The sequence below is a fragment of the Penicillium angulare genome (genome assembly GCF_028827245.1).
Source record: "Penicillium angulare strain IBT 27051 chromosome Unknown utg000004l_segment0_segment0, whole genome shotgun sequence".
Classification (NCBI taxonomy): Eukaryota; Fungi; Ascomycota; class Eurotiomycetes; order Eurotiales; family Aspergillaceae; genus Penicillium; species Penicillium angulare.
Window position 1 is genome coordinate 4,756,719 of NW_026623163.1, and position 23,033 is coordinate 4,779,751.

The 23,033-nt window shown below is 48.1% G+C and overlaps 11 protein-coding genes across 11 annotated transcripts; 6 read left to right on the plus strand and 5 right to left on the minus strand.

Moving 5' to 3' along the window:
- Positions 1-224: 224 nt before the first annotated feature.
- Positions 225-1,937, minus strand: N7478_005666 (transposase; the record flags this gene model as incomplete). The annotated part of the gene is made up of 1 exon (XM_056921880.1): positions 225-1,937. One exon carries the CDS (start codon positions 1,935-1,937, stop codon positions 225-227), a length of 1,713 nt encoding a protein of 570 aa, XP_056779917.1.
- A 207-nt stretch (positions 1,938-2,144) lies between these two features.
- N7478_005667 (uncharacterized protein) lies at positions 2,145-2,858 on the plus strand (the record flags this gene model as incomplete). The annotated part of the gene is made up of 4 exons (XM_056921881.1): positions 2,145-2,161; positions 2,292-2,322; positions 2,392-2,539; positions 2,608-2,858. The coding sequence occupies 4 exons, from the start codon at positions 2,145-2,147 to the stop codon at positions 2,856-2,858; spliced, it is 447 nt and encodes a 148-aa protein (XP_056779918.1).
- Positions 2,859-3,031: 173 nt separating this feature from the next.
- On the minus strand, positions 3,032-3,661 carry N7478_005668 (uncharacterized protein; the record flags this gene model as incomplete). The annotated part of the gene is made up of 1 exon (XM_056921882.1): positions 3,032-3,661. The coding sequence occupies one exon, from the start codon at positions 3,659-3,661 to the stop codon at positions 3,032-3,034; it is 630 nt and encodes a 209-aa protein (XP_056779919.1).
- A 474-nt stretch (positions 3,662-4,135) lies between these two features.
- Positions 4,136-6,309, plus strand: N7478_005669 (methylenetetrahydrofolate reductase (NAD(P)H) MET12; the record flags this gene model as incomplete). Its single annotated transcript, XM_056921883.1, has 2 exons — positions 4,136-4,225; positions 4,318-6,309. 2 exons carry the CDS (start codon positions 4,136-4,138, stop codon positions 6,307-6,309), a joined length of 2,082 nt encoding a protein of 693 aa, XP_056779920.1.
- Positions 6,310-6,736: 427 nt separating this feature from the next.
- N7478_005670 (tRNA-ribosyltransferase family protein) lies at positions 6,737-8,318 on the minus strand (the record flags this gene model as incomplete). Its single annotated transcript, XM_056921884.1, has 3 exons — positions 6,737-6,911; positions 6,991-7,993; positions 8,093-8,318. 3 exons carry the CDS (start codon positions 8,316-8,318, stop codon positions 6,737-6,739), a joined length of 1,404 nt encoding a protein of 467 aa, XP_056779921.1.
- A 497-nt stretch (positions 8,319-8,815) lies between these two features.
- On the plus strand, positions 8,816-9,106 carry N7478_005671 (alpha/beta-hydrolase; the record flags this gene model as incomplete). The annotated part of the gene is made up of 1 exon (XM_056921885.1): positions 8,816-9,106. The coding sequence occupies one exon, from the start codon at positions 8,816-8,818 to the stop codon at positions 9,104-9,106; it is 291 nt and encodes a 96-aa protein (XP_056779922.1).
- A 1,963-nt stretch (positions 9,107-11,069) lies between these two features.
- Positions 11,070-11,795, plus strand: N7478_005672 (bifunctional thymidylate/uridylate kinase; the record flags this gene model as incomplete). The annotated part of the gene is made up of 1 exon (XM_056921886.1): positions 11,070-11,795. The coding sequence occupies one exon, from the start codon at positions 11,070-11,072 to the stop codon at positions 11,793-11,795; it is 726 nt and encodes a 241-aa protein (XP_056779923.1).
- Positions 11,796-11,843: 48 nt separating this feature from the next.
- On the minus strand, positions 11,844-13,135 carry N7478_005673 (structure-specific endonuclease subunit SLX1; the record flags this gene model as incomplete). Its single annotated transcript, XM_056921887.1, has 2 exons — positions 11,844-12,807; positions 12,894-13,135. 2 exons carry the CDS (start codon positions 13,133-13,135, stop codon positions 11,844-11,846), a joined length of 1,206 nt encoding a protein of 401 aa, XP_056779924.1.
- A 1,332-nt stretch (positions 13,136-14,467) lies between these two features.
- Positions 14,468-20,079, plus strand: N7478_005674 (uncharacterized protein; the record flags this gene model as incomplete). Its single annotated transcript, XM_056921888.1, has 5 exons — positions 14,468-14,833; positions 14,986-15,949; positions 16,005-16,096; positions 16,151-18,810; positions 18,879-20,079. 5 exons carry the CDS (start codon positions 14,468-14,470, stop codon positions 20,077-20,079), a joined length of 5,283 nt encoding a protein of 1,760 aa, XP_056779925.1.
- Positions 20,080-20,433: 354 nt separating this feature from the next.
- Positions 20,434-21,974, minus strand: N7478_005675 (1-aminocyclopropane-1-carboxylate deaminase/D-cysteine desulfhydrase; the record flags this gene model as incomplete). The annotated part of the gene is made up of 2 exons (XM_056921889.1): positions 20,434-21,404; positions 21,935-21,974. The coding sequence occupies 2 exons, from the start codon at positions 21,972-21,974 to the stop codon at positions 20,434-20,436; spliced, it is 1,011 nt and encodes a 336-aa protein (XP_056779926.1).
- Positions 21,975-22,160: 186 nt separating this feature from the next.
- N7478_005676 (uncharacterized protein) lies at positions 22,161-22,997 on the plus strand (the record flags this gene model as incomplete). The annotated part of the gene is made up of 3 exons (XM_056921890.1): positions 22,161-22,385; positions 22,456-22,628; positions 22,694-22,997. 3 exons carry the CDS (start codon positions 22,161-22,163, stop codon positions 22,995-22,997), a joined length of 702 nt encoding a protein of 233 aa, XP_056779927.1.
- Between the last annotated feature and the right edge of the window lie 36 nt (positions 22,998-23,033).

A 23,033-nucleotide genomic window follows, 5' to 3' on the forward strand; every position in this document is an offset into this window, starting at 1 on the left:
TAAGACACCTGAGGCCACCACATGTCAAGCTGTGGCCTCAGGCAGACAGGCCACAAGGTGTCTAGGCCAGCGTGCCCCACCAATCCACCAATCGCGGGCAAAAAAAGAACTCGCAGGTAGCCGTGCCGTCGGCCACTAATTCGGCCACCCCGAATTAGTGTCCCCCACCGTAATGCAAAATATCACCGTAATGCAAAACACGCAACAAAACATCAATTTTTAAACTAAATACTAAATGAATCTTGATATGCAATTATATCACCATTATCTCCAAGAATCGGCGTAGAAGACACAATAGGTGATTTATCTGTTGAGGGTCGAGAAGGTTCAAATCCAAAGCGTTTTTTAAAATCTTTGGCCACCCGTCTATCCTCTTTTTCATCTTCCTTAGCACGTCGCTCAGCAATAGATCGATTTGCATCTTTAACACGTAAAATTCCATCATCTTTGAGGTTTAATAATCGCCGTTTGGTAGATTTTTTAGCCCGTGGGGCCTGGATTTGGGCTATTTTTGCGATCGTAGAAGATGCGTTTTGAATCGCCTGAACGTGGAAATCCATCTCTGTAAGTATTTGATCTAACGTCCGTTTTTGCCGAGGTGTAATACTATCTAATTCCATTAAGGGAGCTAGTTTTTTGCGGCGTTTCTGGACGTCTTCTGTAGTCTTTGAAGGTGTATTCTCTAGACTTGAAGATAGTATATTTTCCAGTGGTGGTGATGGTGTTTTTTGATCCCGAAGATCAATTGATATATCTGGGATAGGAGGAAGGGCATCTTCCAGTTTTTGACAGACAATTTTAGCATTGACTGGATAAATTCCTCGTTCTCGAAACGCATTTCGGCAAACTCTCTGTGTCAAAGCTTTATCTCTAAAGCCCATAAGGTCTTCGAGAAATGAGTTTTTGTTTGCTGTAAGACCCCCACCCCACTGTGAAATGAGGTTATTTTGTTGACGAAAATAAGCCTTATAAGCCAAAAATGGCTTACCATCCAAAGGTTGAATATAATTTGTCTTATTTGGTGGAAAACCAAAGATCTTGATACCAGCTTTTTCAGCAGAGTTTAAGAATTCAAATGTCAGATGTGAGCCACAGCCATCAACTAAAAGAATTCTTTGCTCGCCTTGCTTAACGCGATGCTGCGTTTGACGGTCAAATTCTTTGATCCAAAGCACAGCAAGTTCATCAACCATATAGCCTTTCTCAGTAGTTGCAGTCATCCACTCCTCAGGTAATTTGGTATCATACCAAGCCTCCATTTGATGGCGTCCTTTAAAGATAACGAGGGGTTCCATTCTCCAACCATCAGCCGCAATACATTCTGCGACAGTAACTCGCTCTCCATGTTCTTCACCGGCAAGACGTGGAATCTTTGTTTTATGACGTGTAAAGACTTTCTGAGTTTGTCCTTGGCCCAATTGGAAGCCAGTTTCATCAAAATTATAGACAAGCCTTTCTGGTACACCATCAAGAATTTTGTCTAATAAATCATACCAATGTTCTAGAATAGCAACATCTTCGTGGCTCATTCTTTTTGAATCTATAACCTTCTGTCGTCTCATCTCAAAATCAACATCCGGGAAACGTTGAATAAAGCGATAAACCCAGTTTTTTCCGACTGTTCGGTCTGATGTTCCCGATCGGGCAAGAGTCAGATTTGCCCACTGTTCTATAATATTTGGTGTCGGAGGGATAAAAGCTTCATCCAATGATCGAATCCAGAAGGATAAAGCTTTCTCTTGGACGTCATTTAAAGCCTTATTTTGTGGTTTTCGTTGAATTCTGGGCGTTGATTTTTGACGGACTCGGCGGTACAGAGTATAATACGAAATAGCATATTCCTCCGCGATCTGCGTCAAATTTGGCTTTTTGAGGGTAGAGGCATATCCAACAGCCTCTTCCATACGAAATACTTCATTTTCATAGAAATCGGCCATAGTTAAGGATGTATAATTGAGGGAAGAAGACGTGCGGGAAAGTGTTTTGCATTACGGTGATATTTTGCATTACGGTGGGGGACACTAATTCGGGGTGGCCGGATTAGTGTCCTCCGGCACGGCTATTTATTCTCCCTCTTTTCCCTCTTCCTCTCTCTTGCCTCTTATCCCTTGCCGATCCACCGATTTTACATCCAATCTATCAAAATGGCCGACGAGCAGACGTAAGTCATACTTCTTCTGCCCAATGCCACTTTCTTATACTTCTTACCTTCACAATCCTTTCCATTTGCGCTTTTTTTACTTGACTACCCCTCCTCTTCCCTGGCGGTGAAGCTAATGAATTTGCTACAGTTTCATTGCCATCAAGCCCGATGGTGTCCAGGTATGTAGACCATGCGCTACAGCACCAAATCACAGCAATTGAGTCGAACTGACTAACCTCGATCTTTAGCGTGGACTCGTTGGTCCCATCATCTCTCGCTTCGAGAACCGTGGCTTCAAGCTCGTTGCCCTGAAGCTCACCTCCCCCGGCCAGGAGCTCCTCGAGAAGCACTACGCTGACCTTGCCACCAAGCCTTTCTTCAAGGGTCTCGTCTCTTGTTAGTTCTCGCAGCTTCCGAGCGTTCATTCAATGAATCCCAGCTAACAAACTGCTAGACATGCTGAGCGGCCCCATCTGCGCCATGGTCTGGGAGGGTAAGAACGCCGTCAAGACCGGCCGTGTCCTCCTGGGTGCTACCAACCCCGCTGACTCCGCCCCCCGGTACCATCCGTGGTGACTACGCCATCGAGGTTGGCCGTAACGTCTGCCACGGCTCCGACTCCGTCGAGAACGCCAAGAAGGAGATTGCCCTCTGGTTCACTCCCTCCGAGGTCCTCAAGTGGACTTCCGCCCAGGCCAAGTGGGTCTACGAGTAAATCACTCGTCTTCCATGATGCCTTGGGTTTGAGGAGTGTTTGTTCGCGACTGCCAGCAGAATAAAATGTGATAGTTGAAAAGACATCTCTCCGAGAACCTTACAAACAATATACAAAGATCATGTGATTCATGAGCATTCTACCTAAAGTCCTTAACATCTAGTAGTCATGTCTTAACTACGCCTAAACAACCGCCTTGCAACCTGGGTTGTGGGCTTGACAACGACCCTTGCAAACCACGGTGTCGCCCAAATACTTCCCGCTATGCGGATGGGCAACAAAGCTTTTGTAATAGCATAGGCCGTCGCAAACTCGAGCACTAGCCGCACACCTGCCCTCCCTCTGGTGTTGTAGCCTTCAGACGCTGTGACTTCATGATCCGCGACGTCCTGGACATCCGACTCCTCAACCCAGCCCTTTTTCCTCAACCATCGCCCAAACCGGGCAGCGCCTTCGTCAAATGCATTCCTTTCTCCAGAGTCTGATGCCAGGTTTGGCATCCAATTGCCGTAATGAAACGCCGCGACTAGGCCAAACAATGGGACAATGGCGGTGATTTCGTGCAGGATCAGAAAAGACGTAATATGCGTTATTGGACCTCCTAGTAAAGGTGTTGTGTAACCGCGGAGAAAGCGAGGTAGCTTGTCATTGAATCGGAGTAATCGAGACCGGAAATCTTTCGGAGTTGGCGTGGGAGGTGTCGGGGAAGCTTGAGGTGTGGAAAGGTTTCGTCGGAGAGGAGTTCTAGCTTGCGCGACATTGATTCGGAAGCGAAAAAGACATTGCGGCCGGTGCGATCTCATGATTGGTGGCCCCTTGCGAAAACCAAGGGAAGTGAATTTTCCAATATGCAGGATAAAATGACCGACTTAGGCAATGAGAACCTCCGAGGGATGAATGCTAGGGAAGCACATCCAGTTGATCTCCCAAGCGCGTGCTCTCGTACGGCGCTGAGTAATCTAGCTCCAATCAATCTGATTATGGCAAATCTTGAATCCGGAAATTATCTGGAAACCTCGTTTAGTATTTAGAATCAGGGGATTTCATATCCTTTTTTTAGTATTTTGGAAAAGAGGAACTAGATGATTACATACTTTATAGAAGTAAAAGCTCTAAATGTAGATTCATGCTAGTGGGCTGCCCGCCATCGGCACCGGAGACGATCACCAAGTCCCGGGCGCGGCCTATTGAAGAATCCATGACGGTCCACTTCTACCCAACTCTTTCTTTTTCTTCTTCTGCATCATCCCCCCATTGCCCTCCATACACCCATCGCAATGGAGAAGAAAATTACAGAGAAGATCGCGGCCTTGCCGCCCGACGCAAATTACTTCTCGCTGGAGTTCTTCCCGCCGAAGACTCGCATGGTGGGGTAACCCCGCGCATGAAGTACTTCGTTAATGAAGTACAAAAAATAAACTAGAGATGAATCATGGGCTAACTATTGTGACTACAATAGGGTTTTGCAAACTTATCTGCGCGTCTTGAGCGTATGGCCCAGGCCCTGCGTCCGCTTTTCGTCACAGTCACTTGGGGTGCAGGCGGAAGCACCGCGGCCCGCTCCCTCGAGCTGGCGGAGGTTTGCCAGCGTCAACTGCAGTTGACCACAGTATTGCATCTGACATGTACGAACATGAGCCGCGCGTTGGTGGATATGGCACTGGAGGAGGCTAAGGTGCTGGGTATCCGGAATATTTTGGCTTTACGTGGCGACCCGCCTCGCAGCGAGGAATATAACATGCACGGAGAGGACGATAGCAACAAGGACTTCACGTTCGCCGTGGATCTGGTTAAATACATTCGCAAGCAGCATGGCGATTATTTCTGTCTTGGTGTTGCTGCATACCCTGAGGGTCATCCTGCCGATTCGTTCCAGGATGTTCAGAATCCCGAGCGTGATCTTCCATACCTTATTGAGAAGACTGTCGCAGGCGCAGACTTCATTATGACACAGCTTACTTATGACTTGGAGGCTTATCAAAAGTTCGAGAATATGCTTCGCAACCACGAGTCCGGAGTCTTTAAGACTATCCCTATCATTCCAGGACTGATGCCCATCCACAGCTACAAAATTCTCACTCGTGTGACAAAGCTCAGCCATGTCACAATTCCCGATCCCATTGCTAAGCGGATTGAAGAATTGAAACATGATGACGACGCCGTTAAGCGTGCTGGTGTTGATATAGTCAGTGAAATTGTTGGAGGTATCAGAGATCTGAAGTCCCCAGGTCCAAGAGGTTTCCACTTCTATACCCTCAATCTGGAAAAGACAGTGTCATTCATCTTGGAGCGATGCGACTTGATTTCTCCTTTCTCCGTTAACCAGGATGACTCCGCTATTGATTTCGATGGTACTGTGTCTCTTGATGACGTTCCAACCCGCGCTCTTCAGGGAAGACGCCGTTCCTCGATCAACTCGCAGCCCCACAACCGTGTCATTGTTGACAGGCTATCTGGTAAAGATTCATCTCGAAGTTCGACACATGAGGCTCTCGCAGATAGCGCAGGAATGCCTGCTTTGCCTCCTAACCGCAGCACCACTCTTCAAATCTCTGAAGGGCTTGGCTCTTTGGGCAGAGAAGCTACATGGGATGACTTCCCCAACGGCCGATGGGGTGATGCCCGCTCCCCCGCCTTTGGTGAAATTGATGGTTACGGTCCCTCTCTTCATGTCACCTCCGCAGTGGCCCGACGTCTATGGGGTCATCCAGTCGATAAATCCGATATCAACACTATTTTCAAACGCCATGTCTCCGGTGAACTCCACATGGTCCCATGGTCTGAAGGTGGTGCCGAAGAAGGTACCGACGCATTGAACGCCGAGACAGAGCTCATTCGCCCTGAGCTTCTTAAACTTATTGATAGTCGTGGCTGGTGGACATTAGCCTCCCAGCCCGCTGTCAACGGTGTCCGCAGCGATCACCACATCTTTGGCTGGGGTCCTCCACGTGAGGGCTTCGTGTTCCAAAAACCCTTCGTTGAGTTCTTTTGCTCTGATGATGACTACCAGAACATTCTTCAGCCAATGTTCAAAAAGCATGGCGATGAGAAACTTGCATGGTTCGCTACAAACGAGAAGGGCGGCTATGAGTCATCGTCACCTGCGCCTCCTGCCGATGTCGAGCTTGATGAGCTGACCGGCAACCCGGAAAGTGCCAACGCTGTCACCTGGGGTGTCTTCCGTGGTAAGGAAATCATTACACCTACCATTATCGAAGAGGTCAGCTTCCGCGCTTGGGGTGAGGAGGCATTCCGTATTTGGGAAGAATGGCGTCGTATCTATCCCCGCAACTCGCCTACTGAGCAATACCTGAACACTGCTAAGAAGCAAGCTTGGCTTGTTTGTGTCGTTGGACAACAATTCGGTGCTGGTACTCAACCCGGCTCGAAGGAGGAGGAAGATGAAGTTAAATGGATGTGGCGCACGTTGGCGGGTGAGACGCAGGAGTAAGAAACATTGCCTCGTTTTTGCATCTGCTGGATATACCCTGCAACAAATCTTATCTTTTGCTGTCTTTCATTTTCTTTCTCCGCTCTCTTCTCTTGTCTGTAATTTGTCTTTTGTTTTTGTTCCAGCTACACTGAGACTGTATTTATTTAGATATTTGAAAAGGATTGATGGTATCATGAGATATGGGATCCTGTATAGTACTTTAGCGCGCGCAGTCAAAAGGATGACGGGGGGAACTGAAGCTGAGCTCTACACATCATTTATGCTTACTTTAATGAAATTTGACGAGAACTTTTACAAGTCATATATCATTACTCTTCATGACTCTCGTACCTATAAACAACATTTTGAAAATAAAGCTAATTACGCCAACTCAAATGCTTCGCTGAGCTTTTCATGTCACCAAAAAGGGCTCTCGCAGACGGAGCTATATCTTTTCCGCAAACCCATGCTTCTCAAGGCCCTCTGCGTCAGTATCTGGGGTCGCAATGGAGGACTGAGAGTCCTGAAACTTTTGAAGAGCATCCTCAAGACGACCATATACACGGGGTGTCCGACGGGGCTCGTTGGGTCCTGCAGCCGGTAGTTGGTAGCCACGGAGTCTATGAAACGTTAGTTTATGTTAAGTTAAATCATCGCTTCTCGTGGTCAAAGGATCAAATCAATGCGGATTTATCATACCGAGGACCTAGTCCAGTTCGCTCAGGTAACGTTGAGGCATATACACGATTGAACGCGTCAACGTCCCGCTCAAAAGTGCCAGCCTGGATACTAGCTTGCACGCCCTGGAAGAAACGATCCATGACGTGGAAATTGTGCATCTGAAGAAGGGCCCACGCAGTCATCTCCTTCGCATTCAATAGGTGATTCAAGTAGGCCCGATGATGCTTTCGGCAAGCGTAGCATTCGCAGCCTTCGCGTAGAGGAGAGACATCCCTAGCATACTGAGATTCCCACATATTCATTCCCAAAGCCAAGGGGTTTTCCCCTTCTTCTTGAGACGGAGCCGGGAAGGTGAAATCAAACGCGATGCCCGCATCTGACGAGTTCCCAATAAAGGGTAGAGTCATCAGATCTGCACCCAAGAAGACCTCACGCAGTACATCGTGGGGCCCACGCGGGTCATCAATAAGCAGTCTAGGCAGAGCCCCCAAAGACTCCGGGATGAAAGAAAGAGAAGCAGACTCGTACAGCGCCAATCCAGAAAGGTGATCACGGAACTCAGTCTCCAAATCATCCAAGTAAAGCGATTGCTGCGCATTTTCAAGCGGCAAGATAGGAGCAAAGTACGCTGCCTTGCATTTCTTGTCCTCTGCAACGGTCGTGCTGTATAGTCGCTCCAATGCATCCCGGGTATATGCATGTGTGCGATCAACCATCTTCCCACGTCTCTTATTACCAGGCGGTCTACCGAGCACCATATCCGCAAGTCCAACAATAATGTCTGGCGTGAGCTTATGTATCGCATCTAGATAGTGATCTGCTGATAGTTGGCGGTAGCCGTCGCATGTAGAGATCGCGATTGAAGTCTCGGTATTGGCAGGTGGGCAGGGAATAGCAGGGAATCGGCGCGGACCCATGATTAACGGTATGTCGGCAGGAGTGCACATGAATTTCCGCAAACGCGACTCATTTTCTTCAATGGGTATCCTATATACGGGGGACTTGTGACTCTTTTCAATGACTGAGCAGGTCCAAGAGGGCGCGTGTTAGTTATTGCTGATGCTAAGAAGAAAACGAACATAAGAAGGGGAAGGCTAGGTTCGCGAACTAGCGCACATACAGTCTTCCAATCCAACGTAAAAACTGTTGATTGAGGTTTCGTTGCGCACATTGTCGTTCGAAATATGGGGTATCACGCCCCGCGATGTGACGGGCAGATAGTGCGGCGTGGATATCGCTTTGCGGCCGGGGATGGCCAATTTACCGACTCGGGGCGCTATGACAGGGGCGGCAGAGCCCAGGACACTGAAGGTCATTTCGGGGGGCTGGGAAGACTCGGAACTCATGGTCGTCGTGGTTATTGACAATTCTCGAAATCCAGAGAACGGTCCACTTCAAGAAGCTCAGGTTGACATGGAAAAAAGTGGGTCGGTTTACCGGGCGATTTGTGGTGAGCCTCCGACACGCCTAGTAGCCAGTTGGCGGGGTACCTATACTCGGTGATAAGAATCTCTTCGTTAACTTTACATACTTTCTTCTCCTCATCCAAAACCAAAAGATGATTGGTCCGTTTCAATGATTTCTAGCTTCTATCATTCAAACCCCCATTATGGCCATCCTTAAGCCTGATATTGTCATTATCCACGCAGCCTGGCACCTACCGCCGGCACATAGCAAGTTTTGCGACTTGTGAAAATCTCAGGGCCTTACTGTACATGTTCCATAGTTACCCAAGTATGAATGGCGATCGATCTCCGACCGCGGACTTAGTCACAGATACATAATTCATTCGGAACTACATTGTGACCAATGTCCTAATGTCGGCCGCTCAGTTGTGGCTATCATGCATTCTTACGGAGGCCAAGTCGGAACAAAAGCCCTTTTTGGGATGGGAACCAAAGACCGAAGAGCCCAGGGCCAACCTGGAGGAGTTTCTCAATTAGTCTATATCTCTGCAGCTGCCAGTGTGGAAGGCGAAGCTATGGTCGATCAAGTTAAGAGATTTGGGAATATGGACCTTATGCCCCTCGCATTTGACTATACAGAAGATGGTACTTGTTTGGATCGGAATCATAAGGACATGGTAGTTAGTCCTGACCTTCAAGTTATTGAGAAGATTTTGGAGAGTGTATAATGAAGTCACCCATGAGACTAGATCCTTCGTGCAGCAGCAAATGATCCCATACGCTGGTGGGCTACATGGTATACTGCAAGAAGCATAATATCAACATTGAAATTTCTTCGTAACGAGTATTTGATCAGCTCGCTGGTCATTGAACAGTAGCGTGATTAGCTTACATGTCCATAGTAGACTTTCCCATATGTATAGTATCATATAAGACGTGCTGGCTTGGGTTATGGACAACATTAGTGGTTTGCCTTTGAAATTGCAACGAAAATACTGCGAGATACCATCGAAAGCGCATCCATGTCCAACATCACGTTATATCTTCGACAGCATCGGGGGATCTGTGTTCGCCCTATCATTTTCCAGTGTGGAACAAAGCTTTGATTCGTTTCCTTCCACTCTGTACAGCTTTGCCCTCAACACAGCACGCCGACTGCCGAAATATTCCACTTCCGAAACAACTCTCGCTTCATCGCCGTGCTTCAGTGGCCTGATAAATGTGACGACAAGGCTCTTGCTCGCACCAAAGCGAGAAAATAGCCCGGGCTTCGAAATCGCCCCAAGAAGTACCGTTGTAAGATCGTCAACCAGGAGAACTGCGCAGCCACCATGTAGAATTCTTGCTTCACCACATAATTCTTCAATTACCTTGAAGCGGAATGTGACGGATGGCTTGGGATTCTCGGAAAAACTTTCGATGGTCAATTCAAGTTTCTTGAAATCGGGATACCATGACTATATTGTGGAAAGAATGTCAGTCCTTAGGCGCAAATTCGAAAATAGTAATACATGATAAATAATACTTTCTCGAGTGCAAAAAGACTAAGAATGTGCAAATATTTGTCAAGTTTTTGCTTGAAGGGGTCTTGTTCGCCCAAGCTCAGGCTGTTCGTCGTTGAAATAGAAGTCATGATAACATAACCTTGGAAAACTGGTCGCGCCGAGGTTTCTGGAGTCAGCAGAAAAGGGCAGACAAAACGATTTAAATACGTTAAGTCGGGGGCTAAAAATATCAATCCATCATAGCTGAAGAGTCGTAGAAATTTGTTTTACTATGTCTCTTTCCGCTCCCCCACTTTTCAAATGCATATGCATTGTCTATGCCAATGGGTCGAAACAGTTCGCGGCTTCCCACCTGAAGAGTGGGACACAATGCCATAGTGGATGCAGTATCTATCCTATCACATAAAATCACAGGGCCGAAAACTGCCAAATATCGTGTGGCTAGGCTTGTAAAGGCTGACACGTCAGCACTTTTTGTTTGCCATGGGACGCAATTTCTAGTATTCTGGCGAGGCAAGAAAAGCCGAAGGCAAAGAGGCCTATCATGTGGATAATTTTGACAAAACAAGCGAGCTGTTCGTTTCTGTAATGCAAGGCAATATCTTCATGCTATGCGGTAAAGCACCAATCAATATAGCGAAATCGTGACCTCGAGACTGATTTCTACCCCTCTTCGTTCAATTCACCTATACAAAAGCACGTTACTTATTAAAGGTTTGTTGAGTGCATGTACAGGCCATCCGAACAATATGCGGTGAGCGAGAACGGGGGCTGCTAAGAAGCTGAAAACTCATGCACTGCCTCCAATACGGATTCAAATGAAGTTATAAGAGCCGGGATAGTTGAGGGATTGTAGAAATCTCATTTCGCTATGCAGAACTGGCTCTGTAAATAGCTCTACATGTAGCTTGAGCGGATATGTAGCCACTCTAACTATAGAAGAGCCAATCATTGAAGATATATCACGTGAAAAGGACTCCACCATGCTGAGGTTTACGTTGCCGTGCGTGGATCCTGGACGGGCACACTTGCCTCGGTCTTGACGCGAGGCTTGAAAAGGACATATCAATCAATCAATTGAGGAACAAAACCCGACGAGCGACAAATTCGGCAAATCCACAAATATTCACTGAAGCCAAGTAACCAAGTGGCAAATTCACCCCATATCTACGACCGACAATTCACAATGACTAGTCAGTCACAGAGCGCGTCGACGCGACGCGGCGCACTTATTGTCGTCGAAGGACTTGATCGCGCGGGCAAATCAAGCCAATGTGAGATGTTGCGAGACTACCTATCAAAGGGAGGCAATGCAGTGAAATATATCAGGTTTCCAGGTAGCTATCAAGTGACCCAGTATGTATATCATTGGTCTAATATTTGTTCAGATAGGACAACACCTATCGGGCAGCTCATAGATAGCTATCTACGTGGTTCCGCCAACCAAGACGACCATTCCATCCACCTCCTCTTCTCAGCGAACCGCTGGGAACTCGCCAAGAGCATCGAGCAAGATATCGCGAGCGGTACTACTGTTATCGTAGATCGCTACTCTTACTCCGGCGCTGTTTATTCGGCCGCCAAAGGCAACCCCACACTTTCCCTCGATTGGGCATGGCTACCCGAGATCGGTTTACCCCGTCCTGATATTTGTCTTTTTCTCAGCATCCCTGCGGAAGAGGCCGCTAAGCGCGGTGGATATGGAGCAGAGCGGTATGAGAATGAGACGATGCAGACGCGGGTGCGAGAACTCTTCCGCTCATTGTTCGATCGACAAGAGGATATTAAGGTAATTGATGCCGGGAAGTCATTGGAGGCGGTATCGGTTGATATTCAGAGTGTCGTGGCAAACTGCATCGGACGTCTCGATGCGACTGGGCCGCTGGGGACTCTGGGACCCCTCGCAAAATAGCCTGGATATTAATATAAATATCCCCAAGTCTTGAATGGTTCACGCCCATCATTCTATGACTTCCACATCATCCCAATCGCTGTCCTCGATGACGATCTCCAACCTGCTAGGTGGTGGAGATGACCGACTATGTAGTCCGTCACCGAACTCAGTGTCCGATTCTAAGTCTACCTTCTCACACCAATCGTCATCCAGAAGAGGATCGCTCTCGATTAATGCGGTAGGTTCGACGGAAACATCTCGCGCACTTGCAGCTTTAGTGGGTGACGTTTTGGATTTGGTGCTTGAAGCTTTGGCCAGCTCTTTTCGTTCGCGTCTTTCTTTCCGGCGCAGAATAATTCGAGCTTCTTTCTCGGCTCGATTACGGATGCTTAGTTCCTTCACGATGAGCAGCCATTGCACGGTTTGTTTGCATGTCGGACACGTGCCCTCTTTCGGCACGAGGGTATTCAAATCACCGCTTGCTTCGAGAAAATGGGTAGATAGACATGATAGATGATTCGTGCCTCGGCATGACTGATGCGGGCAAACCAAGATCTGTTGCTCAGTCGGTACAACTGCTTCTTTGCAAATTTGACACTGTAGATCATCCGCATCGTCCAAGATAAACATTGACTTCTCGAGGTAACTTTCAAATTTTGTATAATCGACTGACAAATTTTGAATGCTACCCACTCGGTTACTAGCAGTATCTCCGCGCGAAGACGGGCAGTCGCCGTCTAAGATAGTCCTACTATCAGGAAAGGGTGTATTCACGCGATCATTCCATACCCTCCAAACGCGATGAACATCTGCGCAGAAGAACCGCACCTCTAGTGGCCAGCTAGAAAATAGGGTGGATCGTAACAGCTCGTGGAGGTCTTCAAGGTGGGCCGTTAAGGATCTTCGAGAACGACCGGGCCGTGGCTTCGTCTTGCCAGTCCTAGGGTTCACGACTACCTTTGATTGCGATGGATGATCATCATTATCCGGATGAATATGTCGAGTTCTGTCTGGGTGTTGCCATGCCCATCTAAATCTGTATTATCAGGTGGTGAACAAATATATGAATGAATGTATACATCCATTTAAATTCGTAAATCCGATGTGAGGACATACTCAAATTGGAGAGCACCGACTCTACTCATAAACCCCTCCACAACTAACGCCATTTCCCATGGTCGTAATTTATCCCGCGAGGTTCGTTTAGCTCCGCCTTTAGCATCTCCATTGTGCTGCGAGAGTCGCCTGATCGGGTTAGGCGTGGACCCAATATATAGTGAGGCGTGTCGGATGGTTGAGCGGAGAAGGTAACAGCAGTAATAGGCCGGGATTGGCCGGGTCTCACTCTGCACCTCCATTGTTGTCATTTGATTTCAATGAGATGGAAAGCGGGTTAAAATAAAATTATTGTCGGGATGCGCGTCGGGATATAGATCACATGACACATCAGGAATTTCTAGTTGATCTATGGGGTTTATTCATGTTATGTAGGTGGGAATACCAAGGAGGAAGGAGTTCCGTGTTCTTTTTCACACTTGTATTTGTCCGCTGCAAGGTGGTATTGTAGTGGTTTGGCCCCAACAATGCATGGCCGATCGTCTTGATCTAGTTTTTAGCTTGATGGGACGTCCACCCGTAATTGCAGTGCAGGAATTTCCTAATCTCCAATTATAAATAAACGCCTAGGTGGCTTTTTATGGATCACATGAACTTGAAGTAATTATGAGTTGTCAAAATAAAGTAGGTAGATTTAAATTACGGATTTAACACATAGAGTCATTTCTTGATGGATATCAGACTAAAGAAAATCATAATTGAACCGCACATCTAAATAAACATGATATGCGGCATAGATGGTCAGAATGCCGTGATGTATCACAAAAAGAATCGAACTCACCAAATCCTAGTCAATAAGAGAACGCTCGGGCCTGAACTCGGGAAAATCCTTGATCCCATCAAAGAATCGGGACACCGTATGATGCATCTCCCCGTTTGCAGCCTCGATCAATTAGTGACGGTATAATTACCACATCTTACCTGAAGATTGGCTTCGGATTACAGAATATGACCATATATTACACATGAAGTCCGAAAAGTCCCACTATGTACTTTATAATACCATCTATTACGAGATATTCGTGATATCAAGGCCCAGGCACCATGCTTAAAATAGGATAAAAGCCCCAGGTGGAATCCATCGTGACCTGGCCGTAACCATACCGTACCGTTTTAAGTTTCATGACGATCCCCCGAGTCGCCATCAAGTTCCTTTAATATGTGTGGCCCATACAAAGGTGACCTCGACGATACTTCGACGCAACAACTCATGCACATAATCCCCATTCCTCCACTATCAAATCCATCCTTCCTTTCCTTTCCTTCGGCTTTGGCTCATCTGGTGCCTTTTTTCCCCTCTCTGGCGCCCATCTGATTTTATTGTTCTATTACGCCCTTTTCAAAACCACCCTCGGCCTCCAATTTTAATATCGAATCGAAGCATTCGAATTCTTCTCATCTCTACGCTTCTCACGAAACTTATCTATCCCGCCCTTGTTCTCCGATTCCCTTCGTCACCCTTCCAATGCGCCCATCGCGCTGCACATAACCCTTCCCTCGGTACTCGATTAAGGTGTTCACACCCCGGACCCCATCCCACCTTCGGTTTCTCATAAGTTTGATAAAGAGAAAAGATGGTGGCCCCGGCCTCAACCGGTGTGAACTCGACGGCTGGTCAGCCGTCGATAAATTGCCAGCCAACCCGTTCATCCAGCACCCACCCGTCGCATTCCCATAATGTGCCCTTGAGCGCTCGAAGGTCAGCGCCGTTGGACCTGTCTACGGTTGAACGGCGTGGACAAGCCAATTCACCCCGTGAATCATCGAAGCGCATACGCCCTCATGGTATTCCCGAGGCCCCAACATTTCGCCCAACCGAGGAAGAATTCAAGGATCCCGTGGCCTACATCCAGAAAATTGCACCCGAGGGCAGGAAATATGGCATCTGTCGAGTGATTCCTCCAGAGAACTGGCAGCCACCTTTTGCGATTGACACTGAAGTAAGCTCTCATTTGATTCTTTTTTTTATCTTATTTGGATTTCTTCTATCTCCATTCGATCTTCGGGCGTAATGAGATGACTCCCACCCCTCGTTTGCGAAGTTATTTAGTCTTATGCTATAGACTCGTCACTGACTTGACATCTTGTACAGCGATTCCACTTTAAGACTCGCCGCCAGGAACTCAACTCGGTGGAAGGAGGTATGGCCCCGCGTTCAGCAGATGCTGCTGCCCGTGGCATTTCCCCCCAGCGCGGTTCTAATCTATACTTTGATTCAGGAAACCGTGCCAACATGAACTATATCGATGGACTCGCCATGTTTCACAAGCAACACGGGACGAACTACAGCCGATTACCGAGTGTGGATAAACGCCCCCTCGATCTCTACAAGTTGAAAAAGGCCGTTGAAATTCGAGGCGGTTTCGAGCAAGTGTGCAAAACCAAAAAGTGGGCTGAGATTGGTCGTGACCTCGGATACAGCGGCAAAATCATGTCTTCGCTGTCGACCTCACTCAAGAACTCCTATCAGCGTTATTTGCAGCCTTACGAGGAGTACCTCCTTCGAGCCAAACCTGGTGTGCAGCAACAACTTGAGATGGAACATGGTGGTCCTTTCACCCCATCTCCGCGAAACTCTCCCATGACCAAGAGGCCGATGCCCGAAGAAAATGGCACTCCTTCTAAACTACGCGATGAAACCCCGGCAATGCCACGCATGGCCCCACTTGCGAGTACTCCAGTCGAAAATCCCGCTGATCGTCCCACTCCATCAGTCGAGCCGACAATCAATTCCCGTCCCTTACCTACTGGTTTCACTCCGGTAAATGCTGCTGCAAACGGGTTCACAGCTGTCAACCATCACTCTCCTGCCGTCGCCCAGTCTCCGGGGTTTGCTGCCATGAACAATGCCCCGGCCATCAAGCACGAGGGTGAGAATGGAACATCAACCCCAAAGAGTGTTGCTGAGCACCCGGCGCATTCAACACCCATTCCAAATGGCCAACCTGGCCAGCCTATGAAGCGTGCAATGAGTCATGACAGTGCCTCTCCTGGTGACGATGGTGACGATGGTGACGATGGTGGCATTGGCAGGCGTAGTAAACGGCTTAAAAAGGGTATTTTGTTTGCTATTATTCACTTTTTATTGACTGGGCTAATACATGCATTCAGATATGGCCCCGACCGTAGCAGGATCGCATATGTCTCTTCTTCGCCCTGCAGCCCCCAAACCGCGTAAAGATGGCGGAGAAAATACTGGAGAGGTAAGCAATCTTTCTTTTGATGACTATTTATCTACGATGACTAAATTTAATAAGAAGTGCGAATCATGCGGCAAATCGGACGAAAGCTCCCCTATCCTCGTTTGTGATAGCTGTGAACTCGGATATCATACGGCTTGTCTCGACCCAAGTACTACGGCTCCTTCCGATCATGACTGGCACTGCCCTAAATGCTTGGTTGGAACTGGAGAGTTTGGGTTCGAAGATGGAGGCGTTTACTCACTGAAACAATTCCAAGAGAAAGCCAACGAGTTTAAGAAGCGATATTTCGCTTCGAAGATGCCATTTGATCCCGTTCTCAATACTCACCGACGTGAAACTGAAGATGACGTTGAAGCCGAATTCTGGAAGCTGGTTGTGGATCTGCATGAAACAGTTGAGGTTGAGTACGGTGCTGATATTCACTCCACTACCCATGGCAGTGGATTCCCAACTGTCGAGCGAAATCCGCTCGATTCTTATTCCTCCAATCCCTGGAATTTGAACGTTCTTCCATTCTACGGCGACTCATTATTTCGTCACATTAAATCGGATATCTCCGGTATGACTGTGCCTTGGGTCTATGTAGGAATGTGCTTCTCGACTTTCTGCTGGCACAATGAAGATCATTATGCCTACTCTGCCAATTACCAGCACTTTGGTGCCACTAAAACGTGGTATGGTATTCCCGGAGCTGATGCCGAAGCATTCGAAGCTGCCATGCGTGATGCCGTTCCAGAACTGTTTGAAGGACAGCCTGATCTTCTCTTCCAGCTGGTCACCTTGATGCCACCAGACAAACTTCGGAAAGCTGGTGTAAACGTCTATGCGACAGATCAAAGAGCCGGCCAGTTTGTTCTTACGTTTCCTCAGGCATATCATGCAGGCTTCAACCATGGCTTCAACTTCAATGAAGCAGTCAATTTTGCTCCTGCAGACTGGGAGCCCTGGGGTGCTGAGGGAGTGCAGCGCCTACAAACCTTCCGCAGACATCCATGCTTTTCCCATGATGAGTTGTTGTTCACAGCCGCTGCCCGAGACACTTCAATCACCACTGCTAAATGGTTAGCACCTGCACTTGATCGAAGTTGTCGTCGAGAACTGGCAGATCGAGCAACATTCTTGAAACAGCACCGCGACAAGACGCCCCATAATTGCGCCATTGGCACAAGCCCCCCCTCAGGTGATTGTCAGCTTAAGTTCGTAGTTGAGGAGGAAGATCTTCCAGAGGATGATTACCAATGCCAGCATTGCAAGGCTTACACTTACCTTACGCAGTTCCGTTGCCACAAGTCAGGCAAAACTCTTTGCTTGTTACATGTGGAAGCGCATGACTGCTGCGGTGAGTCCCCCCAACAAAAGCTTTTGGGGCCTGGTCACACCCTGCGCTACCGTGCGAGTGACGAGGAACTCAAAGCGACAGTTCAACGAGTTCATGAACGGGCAAAAATTCCCGAATTATGGGGGGAGAAGCTCGATAAGACCTTGGCGGATGAGCCCAAGCCCCAGCTGAAGGCTCTGCACAATTTGCTCAGTGAAGGTGAGAAAATCCCATACCACCTGCCTGGCCTCCAAGACCTTGCGGCCTTCGTCCAGCGTTGCGATAAATGGGTTGAGGAGGCGAACAACTACATTACCCGGAAGCAGCAAAACCGCAGAAAAAACGAAAAAGCATGGCGTAAGACTAGTACCAAGGCGGCGCAGCTGGACGATCGTGACCGTGAAGTCCGCAGAGTGGAGAACATCTACGCCCTACTGGCAGAGGCTGATAAACTTTCCTTCGACTGTCCACAGATGGGGGCTCTGGAAGAGAAAACCCGCGAAATCGAGAAATTCCGCCAGGATGTTAACGTTGCCCTGATGAAACCGCATGTCCGAACGATCCAGGATATTGAAGAACTAGTTGAATCCGGCCGCAACTTCAACGTGGAAATACCGGAAGTGGAACACCTGGAGAAAATTGGGCAACAGATGAAATGGACCGAGGAGGCCGCTCGCAAAAAGGACCAATACCTTACCCTCAAGGAATGTCAGGAACTTGTTGCAAGTGGAGATCAGCTCGGCCTATCCGACACCAATGAGCTTTTGGTCTATTTCAAGGAACATGGCCGACATGGCGAGGCCTGGGAAACCAAAGCCAAGGAATTGATGGCTGTTGAAGCCGTTCACTATCAACAGTTGGAAGCTCTTTCTGCGCAGGCAACTCGTGTCCCCGTCACCCCTGACACCTTGGCTGCTGTAGAAGCTATCCTGACTAAGCAAAGAGAGGCACAAAAACGAATTCAAACTTTGTACGACAAAAGCAGGGATCCCGACTTGAGAAACCGACCATGCTACAAAGACGTCCGTGAACTCACGGAGTCCCTGGAGCATCTCAACAGCCGCCCAATTGGTGCGATCGATCTGGAACGTGAACAGAAACGCCATGAAGACTGGATGCGAAAGGGCAAGAAGCTATTTGGCAAGGCTAACGCTCCCTTACACATTCTCAAGTCTCACATGGAGTATGTGGCGAAGCGAAATTCTTATTGTTTCGATTTGGATGATAGCTATCGTCCTCCGGTGGAACCTTCTTCAAGAGACAACACTCCAGATGGGTTACTGGAAGCCCCTAATACCGCTGTCTGGGGTCCAAAGTCACGCAAGAGAGATGTATTCTGCATTTGTAGACGATTGGAAGCGGGAATGATGATTGAATGTGAAGTCTGTCATGAATGGTGAGTCAAATTGCTAACTCTAGACTTAACTCTTTTTATCCGAGGCATGTCTCGCTAACATTTTCCAGGTACCATGGGAAATGCTTGAAGATTGCGCGTGGCAAAGTAAAGGAGTTTGACAAATATACCTGTCCGATATGTGATTGGCGTCAGAAGATCCCTCGGGATGCGGCGCGTCCCAAGTTGGAGGACCTACTGGATTGGCAAGCTGAGATCGCAGGTCTTCCCTTCCAACCGGATGAAGAGGAAGTTTTGGACAACATTCTTAATCAAGCAAGTTCGTTTCGTGATTTTCTACAAGGCTTCACCAATGCTACTTGTACGACTACCGAGGAAGTGCCTACGTTGATCTTTTATCTACGAAAAATTGAAGGCGCGGAAGTCCTACTTACCTATGAAACCAACTTCTTCCGACAAGAGATCCATAAGTGGGCGCCTGTTGCCCCACAGGCACCGCCCATTTTAGAACAGTCCCTGTCGACTCGCAAACCTCGTCCTACCAAGCAACAAAAAATCATGGCTCAGCTTGGTGTTGACCGGCCTGAAGATCTTCCCGAACATCTCCGCATAAAGCATATGACTGCAAAGCGGAAATCTATTGATTCTCAGTCCCAGACGACTCCATACCGACCCCCCTCTTTGCAGCCAGCACCTCCGACTCCAAACAATCACCCATCCAACGCCAACGAGCCAACGTTGACACCCATGTCCGAATCAAATAACAACACGTCATATCCTTTCTCTGCCAACTACTCTCTCCCGGGAAGCGACTCAACACCGGCCTTTGCGCCTACCTCATCTGCATTCTTACCTCATGCTGTTGGTGCTGCCTCGCAGTCGCCTTCTTTCCTTCCTCGTTCTCCCACACCTCAGGAAGGCATGGAGCCATCCTTATTCAGCCCGCCTCGCTTTGATCGTGACCCTCAGTTTGTCAGTAGCAGTCCTCGTCAAGACATGGATGACGTATTTGCCGATCTTACCAATCAAGATGTTGACCCTGATGCGGAGACTATGGAAAACAGTCATGCCAATGAGGCTCTTGAAGCGCTCGATGTCAGCAATGGGAGTAGCCGGGCTCCATCTCTTAATGGTGAGAATGCGGCAGGTGGTGATGCTCAACACGTCGAATCTGAGAATGTCAATGGCTCTAGTTCCGCCCCGGATGACAGTTCTGCTGAGCCTCCGAGTCAAGCAGCAACAAGTGTCCCTCGAAATGGTGACACGCAGTCCAGACAGGAGGAGCAACCTGCAACGCCAGATTCTGTGTAGTATTCTTATTCTCCGACTTTCCGTCCGCTTGTCTTTGTATTTTCCTTTCCTGAAAACTTTTCTATATTCTTATCTCTCACTCGTCTGTCGAATTCGGATTGATTTTCGACAAGAGGTGTCTTACAGGGTAACAGGGCCAGGCGAGCCCGTGGAGTTTTTCTAGCGCTTTTCTTGATAATTCCCTTCTCTTCTCTTCTGTTTTTTTTTTACCTTCTATGTTATATGCCACTTCAAGGGCTATGTTTCTGATGACCAAAGCTGTCTGCTTCTATTTCTGTTTTCCTCTTCCCTTTGCTTGCTAGTCGCAATGTAATACTAGTTGAATGCAGACCTTACTCTATCATCATTTTACTCCTAGTCTACATCCGCGTATGCACCCAGTGCAGCCTGGCCACCCGTATGCATGAAAAGCACATTTACATGCTTCAAGGCATGATTCTCGGCGTAGTCCCTGATTTCCTTCTCCTGCACCCATTGCAGCATTGCCCTCGCTACTTTGGCCGTATAAACCGGGTCCAAGATAACGCCTTCCTTCTCCGCCATATTCCTCAATGACACTCTAGTATCCGCGTCCAAAACCCCGTACCCAGTCCCCACATACCGATCTTCAAGCCGTACATCCGTCATAGTAATATCCTTGTCCGCATCAAGCCCAACAAGTAATCCTTCTCGTCTCGCAAAGCGAAGCACCCTTTCCTCATGATACCCCTTCGGCTTCGTTGGCGAGTTTAAAACACCAATGATCCTCCTAGGAGGTAATCCTTTCTGCGTCTCGCTCCTTTCCAACATCTTAAACCCTGCAATCAACCCACTAACTGTACTCGCACTTCCACAAGCAACAAACACAAAATCAAATCTCCCAGAGCCACCAAGCTGCATCTCCGCCTCCTGCTGCGCAATCTCCACCGCCGCACGCACATAACCCAGCCCACCAAGCGGATGTAAACTCGCGCCCCCAGGAATCCAATAGGGAATCTCACCCTTCGCACTTAATTCTCGAAGTACCGGGTCCGCATCACCAGATAATGGATCACCCTCATCCAAAACACGCACCTCGGCCCCAAGAAGCCGATTTATCTGGACATTGCCCGTACGCAAGAACGAGGCCTTATCACTCGCATTGCGGAGTCCCCCACCCGTCCCACGATGCAACAGAACCAAAGCCTTAAGACCTAGTTTCTGGGCGAGAGCCGCAACCTGCACGGTGTGGTTACTTTGAATTGCGCCTTCTGTCACGAGAATTGTGCTTTGACCTGGTAAGGGCTTGTCATTTGGGTGGTATTCATGGTGGCCGTGTTTTGGGGCAGTAGAAAGTATGTCGGGAACTATGTATTCAAGTTTGCGGTATTTGTTCCCTGAGCAAGCTAGAGGGGCGGCTTGGTCTTCGCGTTTGGTAAATATGGAGATTTTTGGAGAATGTGGTGCGGGGGTGGTGGGGGAGGGATGACGATGTGAGTGTTGTAAGAGGGTGGATTGGGGAAGGATGAGAATAGAGGATTGGGTAGTGAGGTATTTGGGCGAGTCTTTCGGGGACTTGTAGGGAGGTTTTTAACATTGTGGCGGGATGTTAAGGTTGTGTAATAGGTTCGTGAATTTTGGAAGTGCAGTTGGAGGCGGAAGGTGGGATCCATTGATGAGATTGGGCTTGGCGGGGGTGCGGAGATACGGGTACCTACAGTCCACTACTTACTATAGTTATAGTTCACGTATGTTCATGGTCGCCCCGCCCGTTCTCCGGCATTGCGCTCGGATCGGCATCCTGTGCTGACCATTCGCGTGACTATTCGATTTCTTTATTGCTTCGGATTTAACCGAAACTAGAACTCGAGTGCGATGTTAGTCTGATGTGACAAACTTGCGATGTGATGGGCAGAGAACAGGCCTTTGAGAGTCATTGTTCCTCGGCACCTTCAACCCTGATGGGCATTTCGAGCGGCTAGCTGCAATCCAGAAGTTATAGCAAGAGGTGGCAAGGGTTTCTATAAAAAGACGGCTAGGGGTCCTGCATTATTATCTAGACCCAGATTTCCTTCATAGCATACTAATCTTATCTCCAAACACACGTACTCTTCACTATCAAAATGGGAGATCAAATTAGCAACTTCCTCGATAACTCGGCTGAGAAGGAGTCCAAGGCCCGAGAGCAGTTGGATATCCTTATGAAGCTGGCTGACGTCAGACTGGATACCTTTGAGTCTGAGCTCATGGAGATGTTTATTGACCCGGGCTCCGTTGCTAAAAGAAGTGTCCCCGGAAAGCGTGCATTGCGCTTTGAAAGATCCGTCTGTGTTGATACGGGCAGCGAGGTAAGCGTCAAACTTCAAAAAGAGTCAATGTTGAATATTCTCAAGATCTCAGTAGCTAAATATGGTATAGGGCTCTCCTGGTGTCGATGAGGCCGTCGATGCCTTCTTCGGTGTCGCGGATACAGGTAGCAAGGGCGTTCTCGAGGGCTTCAAAGCTGTCGTGAAGACTGGATTGAAACAGATCCTCGGCGAAAACTCTGCGGGTGAGAGCTTTGATAAAAAGTTCTTCGTGTGTATCAAACAGTGAGTATCTATCGGGGTATCTGTTCTTTAGCATCCAATTCGATAATGCTAACCGCCTATTTTAGCAATGCGATTATTCGAGTAGACATGTTCAACTACCGTTACAACTTTACCAATGAGGGTGTGATCTTCACCCATAAGAATGTCCTAGCTTATATTCTATGCATCTCTGTTGTCGACCATAATGAGTTGACAGTCGATGAGATGGTCTATCTTGCATCGGAGTTTGCCGGTGATGGTCGTGACCAGTATGAGGCTTACCTTAATGGTCTCATTCAGGTCTGGAAGAGTGTGAAATCTCAGGATATAGCGATGGAGGCTGGCATAAATCTGCCTAATAATGTGCAGCAACTTACCATACAAGAATAGAGGGGATGTGTTGTGTCATTGTCTTAGCTCTATAGC